At 41.0% G+C, this 14,343-nt stretch overlaps 1 protein-coding gene across 2 annotated transcripts in view; it reads right to left on the bottom strand.

Annotated features, from left to right (window-relative positions):
• The window catches only part of Arl13a (ADP ribosylation factor like GTPase 13A), a 19,662-nt gene extending 6,352 nt beyond the window's left edge, over positions 1 to 13,310 (bottom strand). The window contains exons 1-3 of one of the 2 annotated variants that reach the window (XM_021188573.1): positions 13,154 to 13,310; positions 10,961 to 11,041; positions 10,535 to 10,605 (exon numbers count right to left, since the gene is read on the bottom strand). In XM_021188573.1, coding sequence (XP_021044232.1) covers positions 10,535 to 10,605; positions 10,961 to 11,019 — 130 coding nt within the window. In that variant the 5' untranslated portion in view covers positions 11,020 to 11,041; positions 13,154 to 13,310. Of the gene's footprint in view, positions 1 to 10,534; positions 10,606 to 10,960; positions 11,042 to 13,153 lie in introns of those variants that run through there. The other variant, XM_021188572.1, reaches the window with a different exon arrangement.
• Between the last annotated feature and the right edge of the window lie 1,033 nt (positions 13,311 to 14,343).

Here is a 14,343-nt window from a genome sequence, read left to right as displayed (position 1 = left end):
CAGCTGGCTTATATTCATGGATGCATTTTTCTGTGTGTGTGTGTGGAGTGTGTGTGTGTGTGTGTGTGTGTGTGTGTGTGTGTGTGTGTGTGTGTGTTACACAGGGTCTCACTCACTGTGTAGTCCTGGCTGCTCTGGAATTCACTCTGTAGACCAGGCTGTCCTGGAACTCAGAGAGATCTACCTGCCTCTGCCTCCTGCTTGCTGGAACTAAAGGCATATACCACCATGCCTAACAAACTGCTTCTTTCTAAATCACTGCTTTTCCTGTGCTACCCTTCCTGGCTTTATGCCTTCCGTGAGTAGATTGAATGGTAGCCACAGTGGACCTGGTTTCTATTGGAGATGCCCCAGCCTACATATATGTTATAGACTACCTTTTCCTGAACTTTTCACAAACTGCCATTCTCTCTACTGTTCTGTGCTTGCTTGGTCCATACCTTTTTTTTTTGACAAAATATCAATTTAGATCTTGTTTATTGTAGAAAAACTTACCTCACACTTAGTCTGTATAAAGTGTTATCCACCCCTGTGTTTACCATTACTATAACACAGATTAAAGCCATAAATTGTATTGCTTACTTAACTGAGTTACAAGCTATAACAGGGAGGTGAAATCTTAATTCTATGCATTATATTCATGAAGCTGAGCACAGATGCTGGCACACAAGCACTTGATAAATGTTTGATGAATAAATGCTAGTTCTTTCTCTTTTACTGTTTCTTCAAGGCCCAACCAGCACATTCTTCAGGAAGCCTTCTCTGCCCTGCACACCTCTCACTACTCTCTCTCAGCACACTGTTGAAGGAGTCATTGACCTATTTTTATGCTTGTCCATTACCTTACAGTAGGGGTTCAGTAAGTGCTTACAATGTCTACTACTATGATTGAGGACCTGAAGGGCCTCTTCCAAAAATCCATGCCAGATGCCGACACATTTCCCATGTAAAAGCTTTGTCCAGGATATAATATTTTGTAAGGAACTAGATATCTAATTCAGCCCATAATAGAAATGGATATTACAATAACAGTCTTTATATGTTTTCCAGTTTGTTGAACTGATGGTTATGGTCTAAGTTTCTGCTCACAATAGTATTTAATAATTTCATAGATTTTGACACTAGCAGTCCTCAGAATAGAATCAGAAATTTCAGAGCTATCTGTGTGCTGTCCCCTGAGCTCCATTTTCTGGCAACCACTCTGCTGGCTCTCACCAGGTCCACCACACAAGGAATATTCAGGCTGGCTACACTAAGAACATCCGGTCTAAGACTGCCCACTAGAGGCCTGCAGCATGGGGAACATTCAGATTAGGCCTGCCTTCCCAATACCTGATACACCAGGAACATCCAGGAACAACCAGATGGCTAAAGACCAGGCTAAGAACACAAATAACAAGAGACAGGGCAAACATGGTACCTTTTGAGCAAAGCTATTCCACTACAGCAAGTCCTGGATAGCCTAACACAACCTTAAATCCAACCTTATAAAGATGATAGATGCCTTTAAAGAAGAAATGAATAAATCCCTCAAAGAAATACAGGAAAATACAATCAAACAGATAGAGGCATTTAAAGAGGAAACTAATTAATCCCCTAAAGAAATATAGGAAAATACAATTAAAGAGGTGAAGGAAATAAATAAAACTGTTCAAAACCTGAAAATAGAGAAAGAAGCAATAAAGAAAACACAAACCGAGGGAATCCTAGAACTAGAACATACACAAGCATCACCAACAGAATACAAGATGTGGAAGAGAGACTCTCAGGTGCACAAGATACAAGAGAATAAATTGATATACCAGTCAAAAATGTTAAATCCTAAAAATTCCTGACACAAAGCACCCAGGAAATCTAGGCTATCATGAAAAGATCTAACCTAAGAATAGGAATGATAGAGATAGAAAAAGGTGAAGACTCCCAGCTCCAAGGCGCAGAAAATATTTTTAACAAAATCATAGAAGAAAATTTCCCAAACCTAAAGAAAAGGATGCCTATAAACATACAAGAATTTTACACAACACCAATTAAATTGGACCAGAAAAGAAAATCCTCCTGCCATGTTATAATCAAAACACTAAATGTACAGAACAAAGAAAGAATATTAAACGTGGTAAGGGAAAAAGGCCAGGTAACACACAAAGACCTATCAGAATTATATCTGACTTCTCAACAGACTCTAAAGCTAGAAGGGCTTGGACAGATAGATGTCTTACAGCCTCTAAGGAAACACAGATACCAACCTAGACTCCTATACCCAACAAAACTCTCAATCACCATAAATGGAAAAAACAAGATATTCCAAGGGAAAAAAAAACGTATTTAAACAATATCCACTCACAAATCCAGGCCTACTGAAAATCCTTGAAGGAAAACTCCAACCCAAGGAGGTTAACTACACACAAGAAAACTCAGGGAATAAATAATTCCATATCAGCAAAAACAAAATGAGGGAGGCACATACACACCACCACCACCACCACCACCACCACCACCACCTGGTCATAATATTTCTCAATCACAGGCTAACAAATTGGATTCAAACATAGGATCCATCATTCTGCTGCATGTGAGAAACATACCTCAGTAACAAAGATAGATCTCAGAGAAAAGGGCTGGAAGAGTTTTCCAAGCAAATAGACCCAAGAAACAAACTGGAGTAGCCATTCTAAAACCTAATAAAATTGATTTTCAATCAAGATTAATTTAAAGAGATGGGGAGGAACACTTCATACGCATCAAATGAAAAAAAAAATCTACCAAATAACATCTCAGTTCTGAACATATATGCCTCAAATGCAAGGGCACACACATTTATAAAAGAAGCATTACTGAAGCTTAAACCACACATCAAATCTCACACATTAATAGTGTGAGACTTTAATGCCACACTCTGACCGCTGGTGAGGATGTGGAGAAAGAAGAACGCTCCTCCATTGCTGGTGGGATTGCAAGCTGGTAAAACCACTCTGGAAATCAGTTTGGCAGTTCCTCAGAAACTGCCATACTGAACATAGTACAACCTGAGGACCCAGCAATACCACTCCTGGGCATATACCCAGAAGATGCTCCAACCTGTAATGAGGACACATGCTCCATTATGTTCATAGCAGCCTTATTTATAATAGCCAGAAGCTGGAAAGAACCCAGATGTCCCTCAACAGAAGAATGGATACAGAAAATGTGGCACATTTACTCAGCTATTAACAACAATGAATTCATGAAATTTATAGGCAAATGGATGAAACTAGAAAATATCAGATGTTGGAAAGATCTCCCTTGCTCATGGATCGATAGGATTAACATAGTGAAACTGTCCATCTTACCCAAAGCAGTATACAGATTCAATGCAATCCTCATCAAAATTCTAACTCAATTCTTACAGACCTTGAAAGAGAAATTGTCAGTTTCATACAGAAAAAGGAACAAACAAACAAAACAGGAGAGGTGAAACAATCTTATACAATAAAAGAACTTTTGGGTGTTTCAAACCATCCCTAATTTCAAGCTGTACTTGGGCAATGTTAATAAAAGTTGTATGGTATTGGCATAAAAACAGACAGATTGATAAATGGAATAGAATTGAAGACCTAGAAATAAACTGACACATTCATGGACACTCGATATTTGACAAATAAGCCAAAACCATACAATGGAAAATGAAAGCATCTTGAACAACTGGTGCTGGTCTAACTGGATGTCTGCATGTAGAAGAATGCAAAAAAAAAAAAAAACCATATCTATTACCCTACACAATACTCAAATCCAAGTGGATCAAAGACCTCAACATAAAACTGGGCATACTAAATCTAATAGAAGAGAAAATGCAGAACTTCCTTGAACTCATTGGCACAGGAGACAAATTTCTGAACAGAACACCAATAACTCAGGCACTCAGATCAACAATTAATAAATGAGACCTCATGAAACTGAAAAGCTTTTGCAAGGCTAAGGACACTACCAGTAGGAAAAAATGGCAGTCTACAGAATAGGAAAAGATCTTCACCAACCCTATACCTGACAGAGGACTAATACAGAACTCAAGAAATTACATATCAGCCGGGCAGTGGTGGCGCACACCTTTAATCCCAGCACTTGGGAGGCAGAGGCAGGCAGTTTTCTGAGTTCGAGGCCAGCCTGGTCTACAGTGTGAGTTCCAGGACATCCAGGGTTGTACAGAGAAACCCTGTTTCGAAAAAACAACAACAACAAAAAATTACATATCAGCAAACCAAGTAACCCAATTAAAATTGGGTAGAGAGGGCCTGGAGAGGTGGCTCAATTGTAAAGAGCATTGACTGCTCTTCCAGAGGACCTGAGTTCAATTCCCAGAAACCACATGGTGGCTCACAACCGTCTGTAATGGGATCGATCTGTAATGGATGCCCTCTTCTGGTGTGTCTGAAGACATCGACAGTGTACTCATATACATTAAATAAATAAATCTTTAAAAAATATGGGGTAGAGGGCTAAACAGAATTCTCAGCAGAGGTATCTCAAATGTCTGAGAAGCACTTTAAAAAAATGTTCAAAGTCCTTAGTCATCAGGGAAATGGAAATCAAAATGACTCTGAGATTCCACCTTATACCAGTCAGAATGGCACATGCTGTCAAGAATGTGGTGCAAGGAAACACTCCTCCATTGCAGGTGGGAGTGCAAACTTGTACAACCACTTCGGAAATCAACGTGTCAGTTTCTCATAAAATTGGAAATAGTTCTACCCCAAGACCCTGGGCATATACCTAAAAGATGCCCCACTAGACCACTTGCTCAACTATGTTCATAGCAGCTTTATTCATAATAGTCAGAAACAGGAAAAAACCTAGATGTTCCTCAACTGAAGAATGGATAAAGAATGGATAAAGAATGGATAAAGAAAATGTGGTTTATCTACACAATGGGACACTATTCAGCTATTAAAAATGAAGGCACCATAGATTTTGCAGGCAAATGAGTGGAACTATTAAATATCTTGAGTGAAGTAACCCAAAGCCAGAAAGAAACACATGGTATGTACTCACTTATAAGTGGACATTAGCCATAAAATACAGGATAACCATGCTACAATTCACAGACCCAGAGAAACTAAGTAATAAGCAGTGCCTAATGAATGATGTATAAATCTCACTCAGAAGGGGAAACAAAATAGTCATCGGAGGTGGGTGAAGGGAGGGAAGTGGGTGGAGGGGAGTAAGGAAGGGTATTCAGATAAGAATCAGGTGCGGGAAGAGGGGTTGTGGGAGAGGGCTGGCAGAATGGCAATTGGTGTGTGTGGGGGTCATCTCTGGGATTAGCTGGAGACCTGGAATGGGGGAAGTTCCAGGGAGTCTATGGGCAGGGATATGGAGACTGAAGTGGCTACCTCCTTTAACCAGATAGGACTTCCAATGGAGGAAGGGGAACATCAACCCACCCACAAAACCTTCAACTCAAAATTTGTCCTGCCTAGAAAATTCACAGGTATAAAGATGGAGCAGAGATTGGGCGAATGGCTGACCAATGACTGCCCCAACTAGAGACCCATCCCATGGGAGAGATCCAACTCCTGACACTATTAATGATACTATGCTGTGCTTACTGTCTCCTGAGAGGTTTCATCCAGCAGGAGATGGAAACAGATGCAGACTCCTACAGGCAGAGCTTGAGGAACCTTTGGGAGAGTTGGGGATAAGATTGAGGGAGCAGGAGGGGATAGGGACTCCAAAGAAGACTAACTAACCTGGGCCCATGGAGATTCACAGAGACTGAACCACCAACCAAAGGGCATGCAGGGACTGGACTTAGGCCACCTACACATTTGTAGCAGATGTGCAGCTTGGTCTTCATATGGGTCTCCTAACAATTGGAGTGGGGGTGTCTCTGACTCTGTTGCCTGCCATTGGATCCCCTTACCCTATCTAGACTTCCTGGTTGGGCCTCAGTGGGAGAGGATGTGTTTAGGCCTACTATAAATGGATGTCCAGGGGTAGTACCCAAGGTGGGGTTTCCCCTTCTCTGAAGAAAAGGGGAAGAGGTAATGGGAGGAGCATCCAATGTAAGGGCAGGACTGGAAGGGGAGCAGCAGGGAGGGAAGGCTGTGATTGGGGTGTAAAGGGAACTTTAAAAATACAAGAGAGAGAGAGAGAGAGAGAGAGAGAGAGAGACAGAGACAGANTGATTGGGGTGTAAAGGGAACTTTAAAAATACAAGAGAGAGAGAGAGAGAGAGAGAGAGAGAGAGACAGAGACAGAGACAGAGACAGAGACAGAGAGAGACAGAGAGACAGAGAGATGGAGAGAGACAGAGACACAGAGAGAGAGAAAAGGAGGGAGAGAGAGGGGAGAGAGAGACAGAGAGATGGAGAGAGACAGAGAGACACAGAGACACAGAGAGAGACAGAGACACAGAGAGAGAGAAAAGGAGGGAGAGAGAGGGGAGAGAGAGGGGAGAGAGAGAAAGACAGACAGAGACAGAGAGACAGAGACAGAGAGATGGAGAGAGACAGAGAGACACAGACACAGAGAGAGACAGAGACACAGAGAGAGAAAAGGAGGGAGAGAGAGGGGAGAAAGAGACACACAGAGAGAGAAACAGAGAGAGACACAGAGACAGAGAGACAGAGAGACAGAGACAGAGAGAGAGAGAGAAAAGGAGGGAGAGAGAGACAGAGAGACAGACAGACAGAGAGAGACAGAGACAGACAGAGACAGACAGAGACAGAGAGACGGAGAGAGACAGAGAGACAGAGACAGAGAGATGGAGAGAGACAGAGACACAGAGAGAGACAGAGACACAGAGAGAGAAAAGGAGGGAGAGAGAGGGGAGAAAGAGAGAGACAGAGACAGAGAGAGAGAGACAGAGAGACAGAGAGAAAGACAGAGAGACAGAGACAGAGAGAAAGACAGAGAGACAGAGAGAGACAGAGACACAGAGAGAGAAACAGAGAGAGTGACAGAGAGAGACAGAGAGACAGATGCAGACAGACACAGAGACAGACAGACAGAGACACAGACAGAGAGACAGAGACAGAGAATCAATAATTTCTTATTTGTAGTCTTAGATATATCTGTGACATTTTCCATGGGATTACCAAAATAAATCGTTAGTCTAAATTACTCATATGATTTCAGACTTTTAGAAAAGCTTGTTATTAATAGACACCTATATATGTATGTGTGTATAATATGGCCACTATACTTTAATGTGATTTCATAACATTTCTTCAGTTTTCATGTTAGTCAATAATCTTTAATAATAGCTTTCAGAAAGCACGTATATTTCAGTCACAACTGAAAATATACATACAAGTAACACACAGAAAGAGCACATAGACTGCATCTAAGAATATATATTATATATACATATATATGTGTGTGTATAAAACAATGTAAAAGAGGTTATGAATTTATAAGAGAGCAAAAAGTATGGCTGGGATTGGAGGTAGAAAAATGAGAGAAAAATGATGTACTTACAACCTCAAAAAATTAACAATTAATGTAAAAAAGAAGTGATTAAGTTAAAACTCCAAATGATACTTTAAAAATCTTGGTTTTTGTTTGTTTGTTTATTTGTTTGCATCTCGGAAAGTTTTGTTATTTTCTTCTTGTCAGAATATAATACCATTCTCATGTTTTTTTTCTCTTACTTAAAACTAATTTCTTCAATAATTCAGTCTGTTGCTGATGACACTAGATGCCACAAGTATTTCCTTGTCAATTTAGATCTATCTTATTTTTTCTTCATTTATGAGCACCCTGAGAGAAAGTTCTAACTCTCATTCCTCTCCACATCCCTGGCTGAATGTTTCATAAAATATGGCTTGGGGGTAGTGCGCTTCAGAAATGTCCTGGACATGCTTCTTAACTCCTACCATTTGTAACACACTGGCTATGCTTAGCATGGTCCTGATGTGAGTCTTCTGCACTTCAAAGCTTGGGAATCACTGCTCCTGACTTTGATCAGTGCCTCATTGTTCTCCAAATTTACCCTCTGATGCTTTCAAACACAGGCCAGTCTCCATTCTCTGGGATTTGGATTACATAGGAGTGGTCCTTAAACTTTGCTTTTAAAGCACTCAGGCTGAGCCTAGAGAAATGGTTCAGTGGTTAAGAACACTTGCTGCTCTTCTAGATGGCCTTGGGCTCCTGAACCCCAATGGCAGCTCAAACCTGTCTGTAATTTCACTTCGGGGGGGGTCCATTCCCCTCTTCTGGCCTCTGTGGGCACTGCATGGCATGCACATGGTTCACATAGTTACATTTAGGCAAACCTATATTTAGACAAAAAATAATTTTTTTAAGTATCCAGGTGGATAGAACACATAGTGAGATTTGAGACTCACAGATCTCAATGTTCTTATTTAGGGCACGTGTCTTTGCTCATGTTTGGGTTTCTTGCTCCATGATCATGCCCTGAAAAACAGTGGATGGTATCATCGATAATGATGTCATAAACTATTTTGTAGCTGGTATCTTTAAATGTCCATAAAAGTTAACTATCTGTAGCCTGGAATTTTTTCCTAGACAATTATGTTTGTGGCATTCATCTTAAAACAAACAATGCAGGAACAAGAAAAGTGAGCTATTCAATTTTGAGCACAGAGGAAGTGACTAGATTGACTCTAAGTGAACCTGCATGAACAGAGATGGCCCTAGACATTCTTCAGAATGTGACATCAGTGCCCATTAGAATGTCACTGTGAATGAAGTCACTACTGTAAACCAATGCATTTATGAGGCAGCCTCAAGTTATGCACTGAGCACAAGGCAAGTTATGCAAAACAAGCTGCATCCACTATGCTCTAGGAGTTAGAATGGAAAACAGACACCCATCTCAGATGAATAGCTTGGGGTTAATTTCAGATGAGAGCTTCACACCCATTGGCAGGCCATCACAAATGCCTAGGGAGTTCTCACCTTGTGGGTTCCCAGGCCCCACCCAGACTGAATGGGAATCCATCCAGGGCTGAGGCAATGAAGCTCTAGTAAACTATTCCCATTCTTTCCAGTAATCTTGTAACTTGTCTTGCCTGGTTCTTTGGCTCCCTTTTAACCATTTACTTCTGATCACTTCTGCCTACCAGAGTTGGGAGACACAGGGAGTCAAGTGCGTTGCATCTTAGGGAGCATACTGGCTGGAGTGTTCACTAAAATGTACTTGGAGGTGCTCTTGGGGCCTGAGGGAGACATTCTAAAAAGGCAACATACAGGCTCAGGAGGATGGTGAAGGGCTTACATTTCCAGACTAATTATGAACGATATTGACAGCATGGACTCAGAGAGGAAACAATCTATTTCTTCTTCTCATGGGGTTCCAAGGTTAGTGGTGGAGTTGGAGTTGTGCAAGGATCTTGGGCCAAGTGTATGCTAGAAGGTTGAGCAAGGGATGCGGCTCAGGGTGTAAAGGAGGGCTGCCTTGTGGCCAGGCTGTGAAAGGAGGGGCTTAGCTAGTAGATGACAGAGGGGCTAAAATGCAGGAAATGCAGCCTTATGAAGTCCAGTGGTGTGGCTAAGGAATGGCAAAGCATTTGCTTTGTTGTACTAGTAGAGTACTATATGTGAGGTCTTGGAAAATGAAGCGGGGGTGGGTGGGGGGTGGGGAGAAGTCAGAGGCCCACACTGGACCTTGCATGCTGCTAAGGTGGGTAAATTTTGCTTCAAAAACAATGGGGAGACACGGAGCAAAACCAAGGAGGGAAGTGTCACAGTTAGACTTCTGCATCTCTCTAATAAATAGAGGAACAAGTAGAAATAAACAGATCAGCCAAAAGGCCACTGTTGTCCAAGGAGACTGACAAAACTTCAGGCAGGAGATTACGGGCACAGATGTCAGGGCAAGCATTTCATATACTTTGCTGAGGGTTAGCAGGTTTTATGAAACTCAACCTAGCACCACACTCCTGTACTGATTCAATAAATATGGATGATGGGGTAGACTCTGTGCTGACGTCTGATTGAGGAAAAGCTAGTTGGAGCTTTCCAACTAGTGTGGCAGTTTGCTACAATGCTACATGACTGCTTCTGAAAATGTCAAGGGACTTAATTCACAGTTGATGTGATTTGTCATTGGTTTTTATACTTTAGTATTTAAGAACCAAGTTGAATCATGTCCAACATGCTGGGGCACATTAAGCTCGAGATGTCGTACTATCCTTGAACTGACATCATTTCTCAAGCTCTGACTTCCAATATCAGCTCTCACAGAGTTTTGTGTTATTACACTTTTATTACTCTGCACTTGTCTCTTGTCTAGGCCAAATTACACATGCATTGAGCTCAGAAATTAGAAAGCATTCCAAACATGCGAACCTTCAAAGTTGACTACAGTGTTTTACATACTGTAGCTCATTCATAATTGACATCATGTGAGGACTCTCAGTTGGAACATCTTACAAAAGGAGCAAGTGACACACACTGTATAAACAGCTTGTTAACACCTAATGAGGAGACTGGGATATTTATCTTTACAAGAGAGAAACTGAGGGCCAGGAAGTATGCCTAAGATGGAATGAAGACTGCCAGACCTACACCAGAAACTATTGTTCTTTGTTCTCACATCTTTGAAAGGCCTCTATGAGATGACTTTTGCCAGAGTTGTCCAAGCCAATGACAATGATAGTCACATTCCTGGAAGTGGAAAAGAAAAATGTGTCAAAGCCACAACCCCACTTAGATTTTAGGGTAAAGAATTCTATTCTTTCTCTGTGTTTGAAGATTTGCTTGCAATAGTCTAAATTCATATACTGTAAAGAGCCCTAAGCAGTAGTGGTGTGGTACCCCCTCCCCAAATCCTCAAAGGATGCCGTCCCTCCCTGATACATTCAATATACAGGATGCACATCTCTCAGCTCTGTTCCCAATCTTGTATTTGCTGTTTAATTACTTCCCAAATGCATAATGATCATTTGTCCCTGGTGAAACTTGAAGCAGATATGTGGGAAGTAATTCCAGATTGGGTGTAGAAAAGTGGTTGTAAAGTTACCTTTGTTTTAATTCTGTGGTCTTTTGACGAGACCAGCAGGCAGTCAAAAGTCGGAACATGATTCAGCTTGGTCTTTAAATGCTAAAAGAACAAAAATTAATGACAAATCACATCAACTGGGGATTCAGTCAGTTTGGCATTATACAGATGCTGATAAACAGAAAGGCTGTGGTGTTCGAATTCCATTGCAACATTTGACCCAGCCTAATGATGCAGATGCTATAGAGAAGCTCCAGTCATAGTTCTGTGCTAATATGTAGCTTCCTACAAAATAGAGCGATTTGTTACTAAAGCAGCCTGCCACAAGGACACAGTCAGGTGGACCCTATCCCTTTAGCTATAGTTTGTTTCTGCTAGGAATATCTTCATTTGGTCTTTGGGAAAGGTGGGATGAGGCACTGGAGAAGAACCAGCTTAGTTTTAAAAAATCATTGGAGGACCTCTGCTATTGGGCTTGGTTCTGTTATTGCCTCAGCTTCAAAGGCCCAGGTGGTATTGACCCATTTTTCATGGATTTCATCCAGTTCCTAAAAGCCATAAGGGACCTCAGACATCACCTAGAGTAGACCAATAGATATTAAGCTCCAATCTAGGTGCCTCACTGTTGAGGACTCGAAGTTTAATATGCAGTTTGACTTGAAAATGATGGTCTAAGTAAAAGACAACTTAAGCAGCTGCTTCAAGATTCCATGGTGTAACATCTGTGAATCTTTTTTTTTTTGACATAGGCTCTTACTTCATAGCTCTTGCTGGTCTGGAACTTACTGCACAGACCAGAATAGCGTTGAACATACAGAGTCTCTTCTGTTGGAATTAAAGGCATGTGCCACCGCCCCTGGTTTCATTCCTTCTTATGACCTAAAAAATAGTAGGTATATCACATTTTATTCATTTACTCATCAGCTAATGGACAGTCAGGTGGTTTCTACTTACTGTCTTCCAGGTAATGCTGCTATAAATGTGTGTGGATAAGTGTGTGGGTGTGTGTTCATTTCTTTTGGGTATACCCCTGGGAGTAATGTCTGTGTCATACACTGCTCTTGTGTTGAAGCATTCAAAGAACTACTGTACTGTTTTGCAAGGTGGCCCTGACATGTTACAATGACACCAGCAAATGCTGGAGAGTTCTAGTTCGTCCACCTGTGCAGCAAAACTTATTGCTATCTTGATGTCTGTAGCTATTCTGGCAAGCATGGAATGCAATCTTGTTCTGATTTTGATTTACATTTCTCTAATAGTTTATTTTGTTGGAGCCCGGAGTTTCTGGAAGAATGGGAAGGGTTAAGAAAAGATGTCATTTTGTTCCTACATGTGTCACTGTTTATTGAGAAGTTTGTATGCCAGTTATTAATAGATGGCTTAACCTTATTCTGCACAGTCATCCAGTCATCCCGTTTTTGAGCATTATTATTTTCAAACAGAGACTCACAGCTCATAGCTTGTCTTTGAGTACATGTCACGGTTTGGGGAAATTGGCTTTCCTGAAGATTTACTGGAGAATGCCTCTGGTTACATCAGACCAAAAAAGAACCATACATATGATCTGTGATTAAAAGCTACTTTATTTTATTCTTGCTCATGAGGCTAATAAGACCTAGAGACTAAAAGGACAGAGCCTAGATGTCTTCATTCCATAGTGGCTATGTCCCTTTGAGACAAGGCTGGTAATATCTTCATATAAATTTCTTTTAAAGTACATTTTGTTAGTGTATAATAATTATACAAAATGATGGGTTTCATCAGTATACTTTAATATACATATATAGCAGGCTTTCTTATACTCACCCACTACAATCCTCTCATCTCTTTTCCTCACCTTCCCCACTACCCACTAGTGTCCTGTCTACTTTTATTTGATTTTTAGAAATTTGGATTCTACTCATGTATCTTAATCATGTGTAGAGCTTCTTAATGTGATCTTAGTCTCTGTTTGTCCAAATTGGCACCGTACAAGTTTTTTTTTAAGAGCTCAGGAGGTAGGTGGGATAACCGCAATTCAAACCTAGTCAGTCTGGCTTCAGAGTCTGTGATATTGGGTCAGGAATCTGACAGGTCATATGAGAGAGACCTGAGCCATCAGAAAATCACTGATGCTATTATGTCCAGGACCTCTACTGGATAGCCTGGAGCAAAATCACTAAAGTTGTGCCTGTAGAGGCCTGTACAGTGAAAATCTTTATGTATTTGGCTTACCTGGAGGTGGTTAACTATTTATCTGATAACAAGTTGGTGTTTTAGTTGAAAAAGTGTTTGCTGTGTTGAACTTCAGAGAGATTTGTTGAGCTTTTTAGCCTTCTGGATAGATTAACCCAGCCCAGATGTCCACTTAAAGGGTAGGCAATATTCTAACAATGGCTGTCAAGGTTCTAGCATGTCTATGGTAACCACTTCCTAGTTCATAGCAACCAACACATCCCTGTTACTTGTGTGATTATAGTTAATTACTAAATGAACTCTTATTCATTCTAGAGTTTATTTCTTTTTAAAAGTGCATATAGAATTTACTGGGCTTATTTAAGTAGTTTATTTATGTTAATTCATTTACTCCTTAGTGCAACATGACAAAGAGAGGACTGTCATTCTTACTGTTCAGAGATAGGTTCACAAAGCTTAGGTAGAGTGACAAGGATTGATGATGTTTTCTGCACTAAGGCCGAAATTCAAACCTAGGCAGTCTGGCTTCAGAGTCTGTGTATCAGGTTTTGTATTCACAGACTGTGTGAGATTCACGGCTCTAAAGAAGCGGCCTCTTCTCTGGGCCTATCTGCATCTATCCGTAAATTTCCATATTAATCTTCCTTAGTGTGGTGGCTGGTTTTATGTCAACTTGACACAAACTAGAGTCATCTGAAAGGAGGGAACCTCGATTTGAGAAAAATGCCTCCATAAGATCTGACTGTAGGGCACTTTCTTAACTAGTGATTGGTCGGGGAGACCCCAGCTCATTGGGGGTAGTGCCACCCCTAGGCTGGTAGACCTGGTTTTACTTCAAAAGCAGCCAGCAAGCCGTGGGCAGCAAGCCAGTAAGACGCACTCCTCCATGACCTCTGCTTCAGCTCTTGCCTTGAGTTTTCCATACTGTTTGAGTTCCTGTCCTGATTTCCTTCAATGATGAACAGTGAGTAATACATAAGCCAAACAAACCCCTTTCTCCAAAAGTTTCTTTGGTCGTCGTAATTTATCACTCTGAGAAGTAGAGGTCTATCACTTGATGTTTTAAAACTAAATATTATTGCTTAATGTTTTAGAATTAAATATTTACGGTTGTAGTCACTTAAGTTTGAAGCTATGGTGGTTTCTAAAAGAACAGTCCCCCTACAATATCACTGCTAGACACCACATGCTAGCACACACCAGCCCTAGAACTAGGGATGGATTGCTGC

This window comes from Mus pahari, chromosome X (genome assembly GCF_900095145.1).
Source record: "Mus pahari chromosome X, PAHARI_EIJ_v1.1, whole genome shotgun sequence".
NCBI lineage: Eukaryota > Metazoa > Chordata > Mammalia > Rodentia > Muridae > Mus > Mus pahari.
The sequence above is the reverse complement of the archived record's forward strand: the minus strand, read 5'-3'. Positions and strand labels throughout refer to the sequence as shown.